The sequence below is a fragment of the Zootermopsis nevadensis genome, unplaced genomic scaffold (assembly GCF_977971745.1).
Source record: "Zootermopsis nevadensis isolate Lab colony 2312 unplaced genomic scaffold, Znev_1.0 Znev_ptg000019l, whole genome shotgun sequence".
Lineage (NCBI taxonomy): Eukaryota > Metazoa > Arthropoda > Insecta > Blattodea > Termopsidae > Zootermopsis > Zootermopsis nevadensis.
In genome coordinates, this window is record NW_028259151.1 from 11,447,267 (window position 1) to 11,470,630 (window position 23,364).

Consider the following 23,364-nt stretch of genomic DNA (forward strand, 5'->3'; position numbering starts at 1 on the left):
TTACAGATAATTTTCTTTAAAAAGTATAATTATTTTAGTACTCTTTCATTATTGATTTTACAACAGCTTTCATGACATTTCTTTATTACCCATTTGTAAAAAGAACAGGTGGTAATTTTTTAATGTTGTGAGAGATTAATTTATTTGGCAAGATAATATGTTGCATAAAGCAGTTGGGTTAATAGTGACTTCAGGAATAATTCAAACTCAACCTTGAAAATACTCAAAGTTTAAGTTTTTATGAGCTGAAATAAATCTTTCTACCTGCCTGTACTTATTTTGTTATAGGATGTCTTAACAAATAATGTAAATTATATATCACAATGTGCAACTTCGATTATTGGGGATAAGCTGTGTTAAATGTTGAAGGTTATTCAACATTTCAGCAAACAATGCGGTTGTCATCTTCAGCTGTCACTAGATCTTCTGCTTGGCTTGCGTTTACAAATCATCCTGGACTTGGGATTGAGGTCTTTGCATTGAACCCAGCTGACTAGTTTGTATGATTTCACCTGATGGAAGCAAAGCCAGCTTCCAGAATATTGTGGTTCTGAAAATGTTTTAAATGAATCTATTAAAAAAGTCGTAGAAGTTCAGTTTAAGATGCACCTTAATCAAAAACCTCTAGACAAATCTTGGAAGACTATTGGTAAGATACCACATATTTTCATCTTCACTTACTATGTGTGGATCTAGTCCGAGGATATGACTCGAACAATATTTTCTGGTCTTTGCACTGTAAGCATCACAATGTGAGATACTGTGTGTCATGCTGTACGTGACAAAGAATACAGTGTTCAAATCATATGTGTTAGCTTGTTTGTTCAAACAAACAGATAATTTCATTTGAATGTTAATTTAAAAGATGGTAACATAACTATGTTAAGTAGCTCATCAATTAGTCATCGTGAGCTCTTAAACTCATCAGTTTAAGGGCTCATAGATCTCTCAGGCTTTCCAAATCCTTGCTGAGAAGTGTTATGTTAAATATGTTCAATGCCCATAGTTGACTCATTTTGACATTCATACTTGGAAATTGTAGGTTTTTCAGGGTGCTGAAGTTGGTTAACTGAAAGTGACATGAATTGCGAGCAAACAGTAACACAAATTTATTTTTCAGGTAATGGGGAGATTTCCTTTTAAAGGAAGATGTACTTATACAGAAATATTTCTGTTCCCAAGTGTTTCCATTTTAGATAGGGACTTACAGATTAAAGAAATATTCAGTACATGTCCCATATGTTTATTACCCAGATCATAAGTCCGAAATTCATGCTGTGTGTGTACGCTACGGTGTCATCATTAAACAGCATAAATTTCCAATTTTCCCTCTTTTATTTTTCTCCCCTTTCCCTCCACTTCAGTGATCCATGAAAGTATTCTGCATCTATTCTTTTAGCAGTTGGGCCTAAATCTTTCTCATCTGTGACAGGAATTTTCCTTCTAAGATAAATTATGGGTTGTACTGTAATATACACAATTTCATGATCAGTGAATAATAAAATTTCAAGCAGACTAATTGATGTTATTTTCTTAATTTGTTCCCAACTCAGTTACGGTTTAAATCATAATTTTGCATTTATTTTCAGTCTGTATTCGTGGGATTAGAGACTTTTTCAGACAAAGTTTAGTTTATATTTAATCTGCCCAGTGGATTATTGATCCATGCAAATACTTCATTTGTTACCCTTTGGCACACCAATTTTCAGATATGGAGAACATTTTGTGTTATATTATTGAGATATCATCTGTTGGTAAGCTGATTGTCATCTGTATTAGCCAGTATATGATGGTTCTTTTACCAGTTTGGATGAGAGTGGATCTGTGATAGTTGCTAAACAGAGAACATAGAAGTACATAATATATTTTTTTCATACTTGTCAGATTCTTCATTAAAGTCATGAATGTAATCGTTAAATGATTTGTTCTCACAATTTGTTTACATATATCATCATTAATTATCAAATGTTAACAGCAAAATTAAGTGATTAAAATATGACTGCATTTTTTTACAGTGAAATGTAGGTACAGCAAACTTCATTGTATGTAGAAAGTTTGTTGGAATGTAATTTTGTAAGAAAAATATATATAACATTTTCTTGCAGACTGTAGTTATGTGTATCGCTTATGAATGAACATGTGTTTGAAAAGTGTATTTATTTGGTGCTGCATTATTGCCTGTGATTTGCAGGTCTTCGTAGAGATATCATATTTGAATTGTAATTATTTTTAAAACACAAGTTTAGTTATGAAGTGTTTTTAAGCATTTCTTGTAACTGCTTTGCATTCAGGATAGCAGCTACATTTTTTGTCTCTTTGTCAGTCAGTTAGTCTATCATTTGTGCTGCTTCGATTCTCTGTTTATCCCGAAGTCTGTATGTAAAGGTCCAACATTGGTTTATAAAATTTCAATTCGTTTGTCTGTTGTAATGTCTGTTAAGGACACAATTAATTGTATTTTATTATCTTTTGATGCTAATGTTATATTGAAGACAGTTCCCATCGACGTGCGCGCTACAAAGGACGAGGTTTGTTACGCAGCAGCCCTGAGGAGAGCAGAGATTGCTTTCGAACCGTTGGCAGAAATGGTTTATTCACCATTCAGCCACCTGTCGCTGCTCCTTACCCGAAATTCTTTCATCAACTTCAGTTGCCGCGAAAGCTTCACTTTAATGTAATAATATTTCTTTATTGGGATGCAGTGTTCAATTCCAACTTCACCAGAATTTGGTTCCATATTTCAGATGTTGGTAGAATCGTAAGAATGGGGCGAAAAGTTGTGGACTTGGAAGGATTTCGAAATGTTCGGAGAGAGTGGTTTTATGTAATTAAGTCTGCATTAAACGAAGGACTCGCGTATTCATAGTTTTCAGATGATGTAATATAATGACAAGTTTATGTTGTTGGATTGAACCGAACTTGGTTCTGTATTTGGAAAGTGAAGGCAAAACCGACGTATTTGAGACTGTGTTAAAGCGCAGAATTCTTTAGAATCTGATAATATTGATATCCCAAAAGTACGTTTGTAAATAACGTAAAAAAGAATTTACAATCTTTTCGTTAAGCGCCCTCGTGAAAAATTCTAATGTGATAAATGCACAGAATTATTTCCGAGAACATTTCAGAACAAGAAACTACATTGGTAAGTATGTCTAAGAGACTTGACTCACGAAATTCAGATTGTAGTACCATTATTTTCATATAATTATTATTTTGCCTATGTTGAATTTATAAGTTGTCGTGTGATGTAAGTACAACGGTATGTTTTAAGTTATATGACAACAGTGACGTCCGAGAAGTGTATAGTAACTGGGCAGGACAAACAACCTGTTTACAGTTTTGTTTAATTTTAGGAGAGTTTACAAGAAGTTGTAATTTTCATGTGACATTAAATATCACAAGCCTGTAACTCTGGTAATATGACATCTACAAAACTGTTCAGTTAAGTATTGAGGGTGTGTTAACAATCATATTTATTGTCTGGATGTAGATACCTGACAGAATGAGCAGTAACAGATAAACCTGTTTATCCATGTAATTGGCAGAGTAACTGAGCTATTTGTCCTTGTGGTTTACCACCTGTTCAGTTCTGGCAGAGAAGAAATTAGGGCTTTGTGTCCGCACACACTGGTACGCCTCAGCCTTCACCTTGTCATGGCTGAAGAGTTTTCTTTCAAAATCAAGTGCTTTAGTGAGGTGAAAGTTATAGGCTGGACAAAGGTCAGGGAGTATGATGTAATCATCAAGACATTTGTAAAAAAAAGTGCTTCAAGAGTTGCATTGTGATGTATGTTGTGTGGAGGTTGATATTGTTATGGAGGATCAGTTTCTCTATAGACAAGTTCAGGAATTTCATTTTCATGACTTCCTTTAAACTCCACATTGTTGCATCGAAGTGGTTTGTATTTACTCTTACCCCATGCTCTAGGAAACTTGATGCCGAATGCTTCATGTGTCCGGAACTGCTGTCAGCAGTCTTTCTTGCATTCTGCATGGTCTTGAAAGGCATATCATAGTCCAAGTAGGCTATGATATGAGAATTTCAGAACATGTCACAGACACCAGAGTAGAAAACCAATGATCAGCTGTAGCCATTCTCCTTACAGACAAAATATAGTATAAACTCTAGCGAAAAAGAAGTTCAAGTTAATGCCCTGCATTATCAGGGAAGCCATATAAGCAGCAGAACGCACATAGAACTTCAGTCATGGTGCCAAGTCTATGTGTGTGTGTGTGTGTGTCACTTTGTCGTACCAGTGATTCACTGTGTCTGGTCTATTTAGTGAATTTAGGGAATAATAAATTATAGGAACAAATTCAGAATTTGTTCATTTTGTTTTAGTTGTATTAGGGTGTGAATAGCAGTGACTTGCAGAATTGTTTTCTGTTATATTGGTGTTATCACTGATACAGAATGTGACAACCAGTTTTTGCTATTACTGATTGGAGAATTATTATATCAGGTATTAATATTCTTAATTCCTTGCACTGTAATGGTTAATAATGTATTTAAAATGTTATGGATTCTTTAATCTTCAGCTCTTTTGTTTCAAGATGGAGGCTCCTTGTTTGTCGGCATGGATGTGTTTGGAGTGAAAGAATCTATTTTAATACAGCTTAGTAGTTAAATGTCACCTCGATGTAGTTTAGGGAAACAGTTTCATAACCATTTCTGATTCTCATAACATTCAGTGACATTGTTAGATGTGATAAGTGAGCGATAAATATGAAACTTTATGTCAGTTGCTGGTATCTTGCATTGTGCCATACATAATTGATGTGTGGCCAAGCGGATTGATCTGTTCTTGTCTTTGGAGAAGTGCCTACATCAAATCATGGCTGAGTTACCACTGTTTTTTTAATTGAGTCTTTTTGCTGTTTTGTGAATTCTGGGATGGCATTTGAAGTAAACCGCGACTGCCTCCTCATGAGTCCTTCCTTTTCATGTTCTCATCTCATTCAGAATTATGTAACAATTTGTTAGGGTGATTTTCAGAAGTTGTGGATGTTCACTTTTGTAGCATGTGACGGGATGACAGAGCACGTGGTTCATGAGTGGCTAGCCGATTACAGTGCGCTCAGCCCTGTTGAGGTGCATAGCTTTGCTAGCAGTCTGGAGCACGACCAGGAGGTAGTGGCAGCTCTGTACACAGTTCTTGAGGAGCGCAGCAAATATCAGGAGGTATTTCAGTACTTTGCTTCATTTGATATGCCCCCTTATCTGTAATTTATGCAGATGTTCTGTAGCCAGGTTTCTTTGGGTAGTAAATGAATCCATGTACATTTTGATAAGCACTTCAAAAAATTTAAGTCATAGTTTGAGGGTGCTGTCTTTTAATTTAATTTAAGTATATTTTGTGATACCATCTTTCTGTATTCTGCAAATACATTTTTTGCTGGCTTATGAATTAATAACTGAGAATACTGTTTTGTAGAAGTACAAATCTTTATAGAAATACAATATCCCAGTAACAGAGTAATTTTAATCTTGTTTTCCTATACTGTAGGCATGTTTTGACAACTTGAATGACACTAATGTGAAGAGAAATTGTTTATTTTAAAAAAAATTGCACATTTAGATTCTCAGAAATACTGGTCTCATACACAACTTTTTTTTAATAGGTGGACATTGAATATTCCATATCCCAGTTTGGATTAGGCATGTTGATAAGTATGTTTAATGTTGTGATTACGTTTCTGTGGGGACATCATAGAATAAAATGGGATTTTTTAGATTGGCATTTTTAAGATTTTAAATTATGTATGTAATTTTTCTTAAATATTTGAAAATTGGTTCTATTTCTACATGTTACTGCTACTCACTGTGATGCAAACTGTAAAAAAGTACAAAATTGAAGAGCCTTCAGAATAAATAAGGAAAAAGATAACATATCTCGTCACTGCGACTTAATAGTGCACTGCATTTGTTAGAGGAAGTTTACAGCACCAACAGCAAAGCTTGACTAGAAGTTATTGGTTTTTCTGTCAGAATATGTCAGGTTATTTATTTTAGTACAATGTAAATAGCCGTCACATTCTGTGATATCTTGCAGTTGATTGATCCTGTATGCAACCAGCTGTTTGGATTCTACCGTTCCCGTGAAATAGAACTACAAAGGTTCACACTCCAGTTTCTGCCCACACTCATTTTTGTGTACCTGAATTCTGTTGCGCACGGGGATAAAAAGGTACTCTCTTGCTCTTTGATGAGTTATTTTAGATTGTTTGAGTTTCATTTGCATTTTTCTATGTTCGTTTGTGAATCACAATGAAATATCAACACTAATAATGGTGGATGACAAAAATATAAACATCATCTCTGTCCATCTGGGCATTTAACACTCTGAAGCTTGGTGGTAATTATATGTACCATGTACTTTAACATCCAGTAACTGTGTATTTTGCCCACATAGTGTATTTTTGGTTTCATATGATTCTTAGAATAACTAGTTAGTATTTCACATTTTGCAGTTTTTATATATATATATATATATACCAGCATAATAAAAAAGCTGCATCTTACAGCAGTGTGATTTTTAATTATTTAAAGCTCTTATTTCAGAGCTGTCGCAGCGTTGAAACACTGCTTGTTGGGTTGTACAACCTAGAAGTGGTGGATGAAATTGGTCAGCCGAAGGTTGTGTCATTTCGGCTTCCATCACTGGCACAAGCTTCCATTTATCATGAGGTATTTACACAGATTATTGATTCACTACATGAATTTTGTGTGACAGTGGTTGTTTCATTATACTATAATTATATATATATATTAATATTATGTATTCTTCATTGTTTGAGGTGGACTGTGCTTTATATACACAGTGTTTCTGGAGTTTGGCTGTTCTTGTATCTTTGGTTAACATAAAATAATGAAGTTTTTGTTATAATTTTATTACTTTGTTCAGTGTCTATTTTTAAATAGTAGTGGTGATGGTTAGGAACAAACCTGGGACATCTCAAATATTAGGTTAGTAGAAGTTCGTAGGAAGTGCCATAGTATTCTATTATTAGTATAATAGTGTAGTTTTTGGAAGGTCCGATGTTTGGTTTGTGCTGTTGCCAGTGATAATAAAACATATAAAATTATAAAAAAAATCTGTCATTGTATTGACAATCGCCTAAAGAGTAGGTAACTTGTGAAACATGATGTATAACCCATACACCATTCCATCATTGACAGTGGACAATGTTTAATATAATATTAGTATATCATGATGCTCTTAACATGTCTTTCGTTATTATGTCTCTCTCTCTCTCCCCGATATCCTCGATGCGTTCGCTTAAAAGTTTGGGTTGAATTTGTTGTTTCAGCCAATGAGCCTCGCACCATGTTCTCTGACAGAAAGTGCATTGCGGAGGCTAGAAGAATGCAACACAAAACTGGTGAGCTGGGGACCACTTCCTCAGGTCGAGGCACTTAATGCTCAGAATAGGCTCAAAGTCATGACAGCTCTCCTCTTTGTTTATAACCATCAGCTTAGTCTGCTACACAAGTCAGCTCTGGAGCATGTCTGCAAAGTGTCTTCCAAGTAAGTGTTCCAGGCAGTCCAGCATAAATCAGTGACTTGGTGAGAGATGTAACTGGGGTTATTCAAATAGACAGTTATAGTGAAATATTGATGTTCCATGCTTCTCAACTGTTTCGAGCCAATATTGTCTCTTCATGAAATGTTCATATTGATTTCCCAGCATCATGTTTTAATGAGGAGCATTATCTTAATCCATCAACATTTCCCCAGGACAGTCCATTGTATTTACAGCCAACCTTGCCCTTCTGTATTTAACCCTTTGACGTCAATCACCATACCCCGCGTAGTTTTCCTCGCCGTGCGCGTGGTCCCTCCACAACATCCTTTGTTTCTGCCATGGTTGCTTATTTTCCATCTTCATATTTACTGTTTTCAAAGAGTTCTGTTGTCATCCACAAATAATACTTGTATGTGATGTTAAGCCAGGTCATGAAGAAGTAGGTAGTGAATTAACCCAGCAAGTATTTTGTGATAATGGTGATGAATGGTTTGGATTTCTGGTATTTCTTCAGCATCCAATTAGAATTGGTTCTTACAGGTTGGTGACTCAGGGTTTCCACAAGCCAGGCCATCACCAGCGCTCATCATATGGGTCAAGCGACTTGAGTTTCGTTCCACGCCTGTTGCCACGAATCCCTGTGAGCTCACAATTCCTTCTGGAGCTGCTTCATGCTGTGTACTTTGCCATGTTTAATGACTTCAGTTACATTGCCACTCAAGCTCTTGAGGATATCTACGGCCGCGCCTGTCACGAGGGATATGCGCAGGTGGTGCTGGTCACTAGTGCTATCCGAAACTCGCTTCACGTGAACCCGTCAGGTACTGCGCGTGTGTAAGGTGTCACTTTATATGTGATTATTGGTGACATGGTTTTGAATATGGGTCATGCTGGCCAGGATTTGTATGCGGCGTTCTTTACGCAGATTGTGTCTGTACATCCATTTAACAAATTTCTCTTAAATTTTATATCAGGATTGTACTTTAAGCATTATCAGCCTAGTCTAATTTTGGCCTGTGCCCGGTCGATATACTTCTTGTTTTGTATGAAGCTGAAATCAGACACTGTTAGTTTCCCAATAATTGTTCAGTGATCAAAACATTTATAGTGCATAAACAATATCGTCATAATATTTAGACAAAACTTGTTGCAGTATACATTTAATGAAGGTAAAAAGTGGCTTTCCGACCATTTACATTTTTTAGCCGTGTAACGGCATATTTTAATGTGCGGCAAGTGGACGTAAAGGTTGATGAGGCATGTGAAATAGCTGTAGAAATGAATGTGGACCTCTTCACTTTCATTTTTCCACAATTTGATTTTTTGACATTTGATTAGGTAATGAAAATTGCATTGTTGTTTTAATTGCGTAGATGTTTTAAGTGGTACAGGATAAGTACATCCTTTGTTTCATTCATATCTATATGTGTGTGTATGTCTGTCTGTCTTGCAGGCCAGCCTGGTGATGGACCAATGGGGATCAGTGTAGCCTTGTCTCCTGCTACCACTACTGTCACCACGGTTTCAAAGTCAATGATTACTAATGCCTCATTCCGCACCAAGAAACTGCCAGGTAGGAAGTCGTCCATGTTTTTAATGTCTTATTGTTTTCTTGTGTCATTGTTTTGTTGCGTCTCATTGTTTTGTTGTGTCTCATTGTTTTGTTGCGTCTTATTGTTTTGTTGTGTTTTGTGTTTTTTGTCTTATTGTTTTGTTGCGTCTCATTGTTTTGTTGTGTCTCATTGTTTTGTTGCGTCTTATGTTTTTTGTCTTATTGTTGTGTTGTGTTTTATGTGTTTGTGATAATCTTTTGTTGCAGATGATATACCCATCCAGGTAGCAAAAGATGAGTCTGGAGTTACAGGGGGTGAGGGAAAGAATCTTACATCCATATCAGAAGAACAGGAAGAGGAACGAATGACACCCCGAGGAAGTTCACTTAGAGGAGGTAAGAACCTGCCAAAACTGCCAAACTTTCCAGGTTTGGGTAAGAAGGCCAAGGCTGCAGCTGGAGGTGGTGATGTGGGTGGGAAGAAGGCTCAACCAGGTATGAAGCCTGTAGCTTGCAATGGGGATTCAGAGCCAGAGAAGAAACCTGCAGCTACCATAAGCGCAGAGAATACGAACGGGCCTCTTTCGCTGGATGGAAATGGCACTGCCAATGGAAGCATAAGCTCAGAACAGGATCGAGCCATTTCCGAGTTAAGTGAGCTGAGTGGACCGTCTGACACTCAGTCTCTGGTTACGGCAGACTCCATCGACCTGGATGATGCTACGACACTGCTTACGGTACGCAAAAAGCCTTCTTTGGAGTTAGAAAATCGAGCTGCTCTCCAGGTGAGCTCTGTGTAAGGTGGCTGCCAGACCAGACCATTCCAATAATAAGAGCAGACTCTTTTCATATGGGCTGTTGCTTCTAGTGCTGCCACATGTACAAAATCAAGTTTTCTGTCTGTTATTCCACACAGGCGTGTAATATAATTAATTCGTTTCTTTCTGTAAGATGATAGTAATGGCCGTTTGTTGAATAGGATTTGAGATTCTCACCAGTGAGTGTGAAGATGGCTATCATCAGAGTTGTAGCACTGCGTAGTCTGGTAGATGTTTACCAACGTTTCACAGTTCCTTGCTGTCGTCATCATTACCCTGTTGATGCAGGCGGGTAGAATCTCTGAAACATTGGTAAACTTCTATCAGACTGCACGGTCCCCGGAAGGTAGCCATTTCGTGGAAGTTTGTTGGTTATTTCCTTGGACAAAAGTTTTAAATTTGCTGTAACAGTAGTAATGATGATTATGATGATGGTGGTGCTTGTGAGACAGCGACAGATAGCCTGTGACATGGCATGAAAATAACAGTGATGACGATGGCGACCGCGGAACAGTGCTGATACTGCTTTTTGGTGCTGGAACTATGTGGAAGCTGGTTGTGTCGATGATATTTAGAGGACATACTGCCTTTATCAGGGTGGATAATTATAGGCAGTGTGCCAGCTTCCACATAGTTGCAGCACAAAAGTGGGATCAACATCAGTAAGTCACTGTGAGAGCTTAAAATCAACAACAGCGATAACAGCTGATGAGTAACACCAATGATGTGGTTGTCCATTTTTATGTACGTTAGTCCAGTACACGCACATCATAGTCACTGTGCTGTTGTGGTGAAGCGAAGTGTATTGACAGAACGGCTAATGCTGATTTTGTAACGCGTACAAGAGGACATTGCCGAGAAGCATCACTGTCCTATTAACTGCGATACTGACTGTTCTTAATGCCACATGGATCATATTTGTTTCTTAGGTGTTTGATATTGTTTCTCAAAAAAGAAAAAAATTTCGACGCTGTTGAGTCATTTGATAAGATCATTATAAAGTTTTGTGGGGTGATGTTCTGCATGATTGAGTTATTGCAACTATCAAATATTTACTGCGTGAAAGAATTATTGGCACATCTTCATTCGGGTTTGGTTTCGTTTCGTAGTTGCTACTCCGTCGGTTTTGCTATATTTCGAGCACCATTACTTTTCTTGACCATTTCATTTGATGTCACTGAATTTAAATCCACAAATTATGAATAAAAGAAATTTATATACTGTACTATATATATTATAATATGTATGTATATATATTGAAAAGATCTTTCCTGAACATAAGTCAGGTAATTTAGTAACATAAGCAGCTTTATTCGTTGATAGAAAGTCGGCCCCTTCATATTTTTTAGAAGGTTATGCATTTAAGAATGATGTAATTTAAAAACCATTATATGTCTTTAGGTTATGTAAATAACTCCTATGAATTTTTCTTCAAAATTCTTATTTTGTTTTCATTTTAGATTATAATTTTGCAGCACAGTCATTTACCCTTTGTGTCACTGGACATTTAAATACACTGCTTCTCAGGGCAGAGATCTTAAATTTCACATCCTAGTGATGAACTCACTGCTTAAAATTGAAGTATCTTTTGATCTAATGAATGGATATGTTTGAAATTTTGTTGGGTATGTACTTAAAAACATGCAGAATTTAACTGTGTTTCTAAAACTTATGTATGGTTATTCATTGGCTCAGTAATTCATTTTCAAAGCATTCCCTGCGCTCCGTGCAGTAGTACACAGTCTCATCCTTTCTGTCATGCTTGGTTGATACAACAGACATTTGCAGTCTTGAATTTTTCACGTTGGTTGCCCTTTTCTCAGAGAGTGACGTTCTATTATGTTGTCTGGTGTATGCCTTCCATGTTGGTCTACTTTTCTACAACTATGCAGAATCACCATTCTTGTTCCCCATTGACTCCTCCTCTTTGCATAACTGTGATGGGGCTAGTCTGCAGGGAATCGCGTGGTCTCTCATTCCGACCTGCCTTCCCGTCTTGTGTTTCAGAGTGTCCGGTGCCCTATAGGGTCTTACATTTATGGAGTAATTTCCTTGCGCCAAATAAATTAAATGTTTTTCCTTGTTGGTGCAGCTTGATCGCCTGTTAAGTAAAACATCCTGATAGTTGAATAATGTTTTTTGAAGGGAATTTTTGGAATTGAGATGTTTTCCCCTTTCTGTTTCAACACATCTCTATGTTCTTTCTGTTTGTCATAGTGTGTTTCACTGACACTGCAGCTTCTTCCTTCTCTGCAATATTTCATGTCAATAACTGGTTCCAGAATCTCTTTCCTTGTCTTGTATTTAACATCCTGGTTTCAGTGTGCCCGTCTACGACCCTCATTATAGAGCCTGTAAAAAATCTGCTGTCAGAATTTCTTTGGTACGTGTGGTACTTCACTTCCACTGTCTCTGGTAAAGGAGATTGTTTTCACGGCGAATCTAAAGATCGCCGTCTTCTGGGTCGGCGGTCATCTGCCGGATTACGCGGCGCAACAACCCAGAAGACGGCAAACTTCTGGGTTATTATGTCCTCATTTTTGTTTGAGTTTGATTTTCTTCACTATCAGTCGTCTGTATTGAAATGCCATGGCCCCAACCTCAGCATACTTGTGACTGTATCGGAGGAAATGTGTTCCCTGAGTGCTGCTGCAATTAATATTGACGTGTTTGCTCACTAGTTAAAATGTGAACGCAATTTCTATGTCTCTCTGACTTATTTTGGTCTCTATTCATCTATGGGTTTTGATAATGAAACCATCTGCACTATTGACACTGACCATTTCATTACATTAAAATCCTACCCTTTTACAAAAACTAACGTCTGTTGCTCAATCAAGAAGCAAGGACAATCGGTTTTCATCGCTCACATGAGGTCTAAAGCAACGTACACTGGCGATTATTGGTACAGCCTGCCGACGTTCGAACCCACGGTCCCAGTGACCGAGCGGCACAAGGCCCGCGCCTCAGACAGCGTGGCCACTGTGACCCGACACGTAAGATACAGGAAGCGCATTAAAGAATGTGTAACACATATTCCCTGATCTTTGCATGTATAGTGGTTTTTAAATACATCCAGTAAGAATATCCATATGAAGCATACCTGATGTGAGACTATTTCGCAAAGTGGCTGTATTTTTACAGCTCTGAGACCTATACTATAATATTTACTCACAGGAATTGCTGTATCTTATTGGACTTTGCATTATTATGAACTACATGTGTAAAGTCTGTGATGCTGATGTTAAGTTACTTATGTGACAGGTGTCGTTATTAAAGAATAAGTAAACTTTATGGGAAGGAGAACTGTGTTGGAGGCCTATTGCATTTACGGTGTGCTGTGGAAGGAATACCATGAAATATGAAGTCACTTGTTCAAGTGACATGTTCATAATGTCATCTTGACAAGAAATGTTGTGCTTATTGACGGAACTCATAGTTAAAGTTGTCCGTTAATAATTTTTCACTTTTTGTTTTCATATTGAGCAGCAGAAATGACATCTTCCGAGATATTGCATTACTCTCTTGTTACATTAAAGCAATTTTGGAGGATACATATTTAAACAGTCTGTTAAGAACGTTGTGTGTAATTTTTTGACGAATTATGTCTGCATTTAAAGTGTGATATTACTCTGAGATAAAATCTGCAGGTACATTGTCAATATCCTCCATGAGGTAAGAACCTCTGATCATAATCTCCTCAAGAAAATAACTTCTCCAGATTAAGAATTTGTTTCACTACATTGTTTTGTCCATAAGTAGTCTTAGGAACTGGAAGTTTAGTAGGTGTTATAAAGTTCTGTTATTTTTGTTCTTTAATGATGCAGTATATTTGCAAAAGAGCTTTTCCTACCTGTCTGCAGTATGTGTTTCTTCATGATCACTCTGCTGTGTGTACAGTAAGTCCTGTGTGTGGTAGCAGTCGTGTTACATAATTGGTTGGAACTGTACCAAGCAGAGGCAGAGACGGTTCATATAATTTTTACGTAAGTCAGTTGTCTGTTAATAGATGCAGGTGTACATTGTAACTTGTCATTTAAAATGTATCGTCATAACTTCTGTGAATGATTCTAGCACATGTCTTGTCTCCTTGTGCCTGCGTTTTGTAACAAGGGGTTTTGAAACTTTATTCTGTCATCCACGTTCTCTACGGCATTGCAGCCTCTAAAAACTGTACTGCACGCTATATGTGGCATATTTTTTCCTCTCAGAAAATTCTCGTATGTTGCCCTTGAAGTCGGCCTTGATTACGTTGTTCCCCATATAGAACACGCATGATGCTCCGCAACCTATGCAGTTGATACAAAAATTGTTGAGTGCCAGTTCATTGTATAGGGTAATACAGGTGTTGTAAGGGTTGACTAGGTTATGAATAAGCATATAATGAAGTTGAAATATTGAAGTGTGTTATGTTGTAGGTTCCCTCTTCATACATATGTACAGGTTCTACCAAAAAGAATACCAGGATTTCAGGCACCTGTGGTTTAGGAATGAAAACAGATATGAGGGTGATGTTTGCAGTATTTTATTCATAAACTGTAGCAGTTTTTTTACATACAAGTGGAAAAATTGTTAGATAACTGATACTTCACAATTAACGCTTGCCTGACGCACTGTAACACTTCCTTTGTAGCATTTGCAATTGCTGCAGTGATTCACTCTTTGAGTGTACACTTGGTCTTTCACGTAGCCACAAAGAGAAAGGTCAGGAGAACGAGGTGGCCACGCAATTAGTCCTCTTCATATCCATCGACTTGGAAAATTCACGTTCAGACATTCACGGACAGTGTGAGGAAAATGAATAGGTGCACCGTCCAGTTGATGAACATCATCATTGTTGTTGTTGCTGAACTGTGGAAGAGCGTGGTTTTCCAGCATGTCTAGGAATGAATTGCTTGTAATGATGACCTCATCAAATAAAAGCCGACCAATGACTCTCATGAGTTGCCGTGCACCACACGTTCACTTTAGGACTACCTCGTTCATGTTCTAAATATTCTCTGAGTGGCTTACTGCCCCAGATGACACAGTTATGCCGATTAACACGTCCAGAGGTAATAAAATTTTGCCTCAAAGTGAAGACAGTACGACTTAAGAAGTTATTGTGTTCCAAAATTTGTGCACACACGTGTGCCGCAAACTGTGATCAAAGCTGTTTATCACGTGCTTTAAGTTTCTGGACTACCTGTAATTTGTATGGTTTTAGACACAGGCTCTTGCGAAGGATTCTGTGGACAGTAATTTGCAGCATCTATAACTCTGCACTTCCTCGGGAGATCGATTTTGGACTCCGTATAAAAGCTTTCCTAACGCGATTCACGTCATCAGATCTCCTAGGCCGCTCAATAAAATGTCTTCTTTCCACACTGCCAGTCTCTCCAAATCGCTCTTGTCATCAGGTGGTCTTACACCATACTCGTGTGTGTTCACGTCGCACTCGAATAATGGGTTCAAATTCTGCGTACCACAACACGGACTGTGCTCTGTGCTGTAAGGTAGACATTGTAGTGAGCCGTCGCCCGTTGACTACAGTTGGGACGCGCACACAACTTGTGTCAGTGAAACTGTTTGAGTTGACGATTACACCCCAAGTACCAGCGTCGCCATATCTGTTTTTGTTCGTGAGTTGAAAGTGTTTGGAATCCCGGCATTCTCTTTGGCAGACTCTGTATTATAGCATAATCCTCTGCGTTTTCATCTTCAGTATAACTAAACACACAAAACACATATCTTTGTCGTAATTCCAAGTTGACTTATTTTGTTTTGTATTGGAATTCCTCCAAGCGCCTACATGTCGTGTAGTAGGACAGCTTTACGTTTTATTTGAATTATCAGACGATTTATTTTGTACTTTCTGATTTAAACTTGATTTATTTCTGTAACACAAATGCATGTACGTGAGCGGGGGTAGCTCAGTCAGAATGGTGACTGAGTATGGACTGGGCGACCGGAGTTTCATGCCCGTGAATTTTTTCTCTAGGCTCTGCATCCAGATGGGCTCTGGGGCTCACGCAGCCTCCTGTCCGTTGGGTAGCGGGGTATTGCAGAGGTTAAGAATGAGTATGAGTTTTTCCCCTCCCCCCAAGTGCCAGCTTGGCGTGTAGTGGGGGACAACATCTTTCATTGAGTTGGGCATTATCATTTTATGAAAATTCCATATGGCACCATTTACAAACCAGACATGAATTCGCTAGCTGAGCACAATATAGATTTTCAGGGGAACAGCAAGTTTGCCAAGTCTTGCTTTGGATTTTACCTCTAGTCGTCATTTGACTACAAGCGTATCTGTGAGGTCCTGCGTTTGATTCTGAGCACATGAGTAGCCTCTTGTAAATGGTTTTTCACTGTTTTCCTCAGTATCCAAACACACGCCGATACAGTACCTTAGAAGAGGCTGCAACTCTTCATCCCACGTCATTTGCAGTCCGTTGCTCATAATTACTTTGCTTGTTGATAGAAAGTTGTTACCATGAATAATGCAAAAATATCAGCAAACCAGTTTGGAAACCTCTGTGTTGATAGTGTTCTTAAACAATTCTGAATTAAATTTCCTGTTGATTACACTCGAAATGGTGCCAGGGCAGATTTACTTGTGCTGGACTGATTCACTCTCCACTATAGCAATACAAACATTGTACATAGTAAACTGTGCAGAGGTGTTGAGTTTGTATATAAAGAATTGTATTTGCAATTATCAGAATGTGATTCTGAAACAGAGTGAATGCGTAGCGTTGGACTTGCAGCACGAGCCTTCTTCAGTGTTTTGCCTTTCTTTTTTTCTAAATATAGATTTCAAAGATGTTAGAAATTGTTTAAAGAAAAAGTTATGGAAATATGCAATAAGACATTTTGTTACAATATCATACTTCCAGGGAAATACAGAAAAAAAACATTATGAAAATATTAGTGTGTCTTTTCTGAATATTAAATGTATGATCTGTTAAATTTGGCTGGTGTTCTTCATTATAGAGGATGAGGTTTGGAGTCGTCTGGCTCAGGCTTCTGTGAATGAGGTAGTTGACCTTTGGCTTTCATAAAATACAGAGAATTTCTTCACTTGTTGAATGTACTATTAACATTTCAAGAAGTACTTTAGTTCCCTATAGTAATGTTAAAGTAACAAACTAATGTCCTTGAAAAGATGACAGTCGCTCATCTAGTCAAGAAATGCCCTGCTTTTTATGGAACCCATTGGTTAGTTTCTAAGAAGCCTGCAACCACTTCGTCTCTCACGCCAGATTACTCCACTCCTCACCCTCACACCCTTTCATAATTAATGTCTTGTCATCTATGCATTGGTCTTTTTCCTTCAGGCTTTACAACCGGAGTCTGTACACATTTGTAATATCTCTCCATGCTGCGTGCCCTGCCTTGATTTTATCATCGTAATAGCAGAATATGGTGTTGAATCTTCAGAATTTGTTTTAACTAAACGAGTAGTAATATCACAACTTAATTTGTTGCAGATTATTTGTTAACGCCTAAATTTTTTTGCACATGAAACCCCCAATATCTTTCTGTGTGCATTACGTGCGTTTCAGTGGAACCTTGTTTCTGCTGGCTGTAGCAAATTCTGATTTTATTTAAATTGGAGCAAATAAATTTTTGAAAAGGTGATAATATTACTTTGTTCAATGGTCTGTGTTTCCCGGGCTCACGGTGTTTTGTATTGATATATTCGATCTGGGGAAGTCCTGAACTGTATTGTCTTACGTCTGATGTCTTATTGCAACCTGTGATGAAGTTTTAATTCGCAATTGAGCAGACTCCGCCACTGGTAGAAGTCTGCGTAAAAACATCAACAGTTCTCTTTCTGACATATAAAATGAACTTATGATAACATTAATATGCTTTTTTGTTATAACTGTCGTGCAGCTTTTAAAAGCACAATTGCTTCATAAATACGCTCGGTGCTTCCCCTTAATTCAGCCTTATCCAAATCAAGTCTTTTATAGTAGGAACAGTTTCGTACCTGCATTCCAAAAATTGTAGACTGAACCGCTCCGTAATGGAAGGTAAATTGTGATAGCCTTTCCAGTGTGGTATCTTTCAAAGATCTGTATTAGGTCCTTTGTTGTTTAATGTGCAATGTCATTAAATTGTAAGGCCATAAAGTCTCCTCAATATAGTTCTCTACTTTGAAAGGACGCAGAAAACTTAAAGAATTTGAAAAATGTAAACTTCAAAAAATTTTGAAAAATTTCAAAGTTTTTGGGTTTTGTGTTGTTTTTTTTGACAATTTCCAGCAATTTTAGTTTTTTCAAAAAAATTAAAAAATTTATGAAAATGTCGAAATTTTTCCCATTCTATACCTACCAGAAACGTTGAATGACACCCAGTCCATGCGAGACTCCGTCTGTGCAGCACCCAATCTCTGCTTCTCACGGTCTCGTCCGGGCTGGCCATGGGGCCCTTCCCGCGAAAGAGTTCCCGGCGACCGGCCTTCGAGGCCTGCCTCGCTCGCGGCACTGCGTTCTCAGCCACACGTAAATCAGCAATCGCCGGTCGTGGGGGTCCGCAGGCCGGCAGTCGGCTCCTCGGCTGCCGCCAGAGGCACGGGCAGCCTCCCCGTGACAGCTCACTAACACTTATTTGCAAAAATATATATAAATACGTACATAAAAATGTTTGTATGCATATATATTGTTATTTTTTATTCTTACCAAGTCGGTATCGCCGAGGAGTTTGTGGTGCCAAGCGAAACAGAAAACTACGACGCACCGCCGGACATTGACTCGAAACTCGACCGACCAAGTAGCATGCACCGCACTCGCGCGCGCACACACAGAAGCCACGGCGACGTACTTTATGTGATTTCTTATTATATTATGTTTTTACTCTTTTTTGATTCTACCAAAATTTCTTATTCTCTCAAAAATATATATATGCATATTTATATACACATGCGTATATATATTCTTAATTTTATTCTTATGTAGTCGGTATCGCCGAGGGACTTGTGCTGTCAGGCAACGCGGAAAGTAGCACGCACCCAAGAAGTTAGCCAGTCAGATATTACGCACCGTGTGGCTTTGACTCAGAACACAGGCAGCCAACTACCACACACGGTGAGCTGCTTGTACGTGATGTTTATTTATATTTTAATTTGGAGTTCCCCCCTCCCCTTTCTCTTATTGTTTCATTCTTCGCACTGCGTCGTACATGGACGGTCGAGCTCTGCGGCTATGTTACACGGTGCGTGGTTGTTAAGACAGTCGAGCAAAGTCCGTCATAAATAAATATGAATGTACAAAAGAAATGTATCTAATCTCGAACTTGTGTGTACATGGGATATACGGATATCCGCACGTAGGAACGTTGAAACTTCGATATCAGCAGACGTGCGTGATTACACCAAACGCACTGATGATAATGTTTGGCATGTATTGCCTTGCGTCAGTGGTCCCCAACCTTTTTTTGCCCAAGGGCACATTTGAGAGTTTATGAGATCGTGGCGGGCACCAACCAATTAAAGCCAAATTTTCTTTTCTCTGGACAAATAAGATATGGACACCAAATAATACACAAAACGACACGACGTTTATTGATACAAGAAACCACGCAATCAAAAATACGTAATTTTATAAGTACAATTATTATTACTCAAGTGGGAAGTTAGTGTGATGTTTGGCACTGCATTTCAGCGGCCAGTTTTACAAATTTGGGAGAGTAGGATGATGTTGCTGCTCGCAATCGTCAAGATGGGCATTAGTACGTAGAGAACTGTGCTTTGATTTTATAATGTTCATGGTTGAACGGCCTTTATTATTCAGTATAACCTCTTTCCGTATCAACGCGGGCACCGCGTTGGGGACCACTGTTGTACATTATTTCGCCCTCACATCTTCATCAGTTATCAGAGTGATTATTCTCTTGTAACATTGATGTCACTGTTAGGTCAAGGTCATGACAAAGTCAAGACAAGATCGCCCCAATAGTTTGCCAGATAGAGGTCTTTAAAATTCTCAAGGTCATACGTATTTATGCCAAACGGTAAATACCTGATTGACCATACTCATGTCAAAATGAGGTCACGTATAGGTCAAGGAAGCCACGACAAATTCGGCCCAATAGTTTCGTAGATACTGGTCTTAAAAAATCTCAAGGTTATATCTTCTCACCAATATTTCTGCTAGCCAGTCACCCTAGGGCCACTACCCCAGTCGCACCCCTTCCCAGGGCTATCCCCTTCTTTGGGCCAACCCTCATGATCACCCCTACCCAAGATCGCCCCCCCGGGACCATCCCCTCAGGATCCCTTCAGCATCACCATATCCCAGGAACCACAGCATCCCCTAGGACCCAAGGATTCCCTGATGAACCCCAGGGACACTGCCCTCTAGGACCACGGCAGGATCCCCGAAGACAATCACCTCTAGAAACCCCTATAACCCCCTCCAGGATTCCTCGGATTTACCAGGACTCCCCATGACCATCCTAGTATTCCCCACAGATTTCCTAGGATCCCCACCAAGGATTCCCTACCTAGATCTAGCAGAATCTGCCACCAAACATTTCCAACAGAATTTCCCACGATCGCAACCCAGGATTCCCAGGGATTCACCACATAATATTACCCACGATCCCGCAGGATTCCCCACCAAAAATCCCCATATTATCCCACATAGGATCCACAACCAGAATTCTAAACGCGGGGCCGCCACCCCAAAAAAACCCCCCGCGCCCTAACCCCCCCCCCGCGCCCTAAACCCCCCGCGCCCTAACCCCCCCCGCGCCCTAACCACCACCCCCCCGCGCCCTAAACCCCCCGCGCCCTAACCCCCCCCCCGCGCCCTACCCCCCCCCCCCCCCCCCCCCGCGCCCCAGCGCGGATGTACACAGTCTTTACGTAATATTTTCTTAAACAGCATTAACCAACTGATGTTTGTAAAGGAGAAGGATGGTATTTGCTTTGAGGTATGGTCACGTGAGATCGTCGATGACACCAACGTTTCCCAGAAAGATAATGTGTCGATTCTCACATCTTCAGTCCTGAATTCTGATAGAGTTTGTTTCTGAGAAACTTTGGAATTTAGCAACAAGTCTACACGTCACCAAAGCTTATAAGAACATAATTATCCTCATCGCCATAAAACTCTCAAATCTGAGATGGAAAGAGTATTTTACCAGGACGTTAGCATCTACGTAGGAGTCCACATGGCGCCAAAATCCATATTTACATCCGTGCACTTGCGACCTTCTGCCAAAAGGGACCAAGGGAGACTCTCAGAACCAAAATACTACATGTCAGCTTGCAGTTTATATATTGATTTGAATGTTTTATTACGATCTGCACTGAAGATCGTTGCAGGATTTTGGAACGTGATTTATATTCAAATGTGGTGTCTTGAGAATGTAACAAGAGCTTATATCCGAGTTCCCTTTCTTATTTAGCTTTCCCGAAATATCATCTTAATATAAATGTGCTTTTGTATCGTGTTGCCGGTTTAATTTAAAGCCGCCATGGACAATCTAGAAGATGCAGACGTCATGCCTGAAATCGAAAAAAGTGCGAAATTGTCCAAAAAGCGCACAAAACCAAAAATTTTTGAAAAATTCTGAATTCAATTTTTTTTCGAAAATTTCGAAAATCTTTAGTTGGGTGTCTTATAGATGCTCGTGAAGTACAACCTGGTGGCATAGGGGCTGTGTAGTGGCGACATATGCAATAATCGTTTATAGTGCTTCGTTCATTGAGCTGTAGTTTACGAAATCCCACCTGTTTTCATAAATGATGGAAGATATTTAGGTTATGGAAATGTTTATTAGTTGGTGTCTTATAGGTGATGTTGGTCGGACTTTTCAAATGACTCAGCTCGCGAGACGTTTTCGCCCTTCTGCAAAATTACTTGTGAGAAATTATCGCGCAGGGAGAATGTCGGTGATGAATTTGCGTGATGTCTTGAGTGCCAACATGAAATGTGACGAGGATAAGTTCGTGTTGGAAAGGACGTGGTCGATTTCACTGGGTGATTTATAGGTAGACGTGCAGGTATTCAAGAGTTGTGTCTGGTATCAATCTGAGCAGGGTGTCGAAGGTTGCTCTGTGCAGTAACATAACGGCGACCGACAGGTTATGTGACAAATGTGCCCTAGGATGTAGGCGATGTAGATGCAAATTGTGGGCTACTTGTTTCATAGTGCTTCGTGCGAAGTTGATTGAGCTGTAGTTTATTGGGTGTGGTTGGATTCATAAATTATTTTATGATTTTTGAGGTTATGGAAGTGATTGGTAGTTGGTTTCTTATAGGCGAAGTTGGTAGCTCGTTTCGCCTTAATTTTTTTCTTTACTTCCTGTCGTTTTTAAAGGAGAAGATGTGTCACTAATGGTATTCACGGAATAAAGTTTGAGGTCTTCATAATTTTACAGTCTTTGGAGTGGTATTTCAGTCAGCATTTGGTTCGGCAGTGCCGTGTAGTGTTCGCGGACGGGCATATACCTCAGGTGTATTGTCGGTAGATGACAGGACAGTTCGTCAGGGTGCGCACATATTGATCATTGAATATCCCTCATGCTCCGCCGGTGGCGGGATGTGTTCGCTGTTTTTCAGACGTTGCCGTCCCTGCGTGCGAGAAAATGGCGCAGCTCCTCTGCTGTTATTGTTTACTTCGGACGGCGTGATGGTAGGATGCATGCCCAGTCGAGTGCAGCTTTACTCTCTTATATTTCCAATGCTTGCAAGTTTATTTGATCTGATGTTTGTCATCTTTCTCCTGTGTGAAGTACGTAAAGTGGGAAATATTTTGGTTGCACGAAAGGCCGGATTAGTTGCCAGTAGGTTATTAATGTGGTGTAGAGTGCCTTCGTAGTAAGAATTAATACTGGTCTCTCAATGCGGATGTTTATTTCTGTACATGGTTTTGTTTCAGGTAGGCGTGAATGCAAGCATATGGGATACTTCAGCCGTTATGCAGTTTCGAGTCCATCATTACTACGGAGGTAGCAAGACTTTGCCCCGGTAGCTGACATGACCACTGTGCATGATGGACACAATTCATCAGTCGATGCGGTTGGGATGACCCACAGACTCGTGGTGGCAGCCTCTGTTTTTGTGACTTGCATGTGGAAATTCAGTAGCTGTTGATTTAAATTTGTGCAAGAGCTTATCGCAGTGAAGAAGCTAGAAGTAAGCAGCTAGGGTTACAGGTTGTAATGTTGGTTATGTGGCCACCACACCACACCACACCACACCACAGTTGCCCACTTTTGATTCCTAGTGACCAAGTATGGGGTGTTCGTAGCATGCCTCACAATGCCACAAGGAAGACCTCAGGCCCTCGTGCGATTATATACCTTGCTTTCCGAGGAGGTGTACTGTTATAGATTTAGTGGGAGTGCCTAGTCTGTCTCAAAGAGGAGTTTGAGATCAGGGGATGTGCTGAGTAGCAACTTTCATGTGAACTGTAGCTGTAGTGTGTGTTTACTGGCATCAACCAAGACATGGAGGACCAATTTGTCTGAATATC

At 39.3% G+C, this 23,364-nt stretch overlaps 1 protein-coding gene and 1 long non-coding RNA gene across 3 annotated transcripts; one reads left to right on the plus strand and one right to left on the minus strand.

Moving 5' to 3' along the window:
- Positions 1-1,660: 1,660 nt before the first annotated feature.
- LOC147873395 (hyccin-like) lies at positions 1,661-16,842 on the plus strand. Of its 2 annotated transcripts, none has more exons than XM_087351351.1 (8): positions 1,661-3,142; positions 5,022-5,182; positions 6,054-6,188; positions 6,551-6,688; positions 7,312-7,529; positions 8,068-8,348; positions 8,981-9,100; positions 9,347-16,842. In XM_087351351.1, exons 2-8 carry the CDS (start codon positions 5,033-5,035, stop codon positions 9,877-9,879), a joined length of 1,575 nt encoding a protein of 524 aa, XP_087207477.1. In that variant the 5' UTR covers positions 1,661-3,142; positions 5,022-5,032; the 3' UTR covers positions 9,880-16,842. The 2 variants fall into 2 exon arrangements, with proteins under 2 accessions (XP_087207477.1, XP_087207478.1); XM_087351352.1 differs by having other exon boundaries at positions 6,563-6,688.
- LOC147873396 (uncharacterized) lies at positions 14,407-18,945 on the minus strand. The gene is made up of 3 exons (XR_015535786.1): positions 18,561-18,945; positions 18,214-18,484; positions 14,407-15,606 (listed from the first exon to the last, which is right to left on the minus strand). It is a non-coding gene; the product is annotated as an uncharacterized LOC147873396 (long non-coding RNA).
- Positions 18,946-23,364: the final 4,419 nt, after the last annotated feature.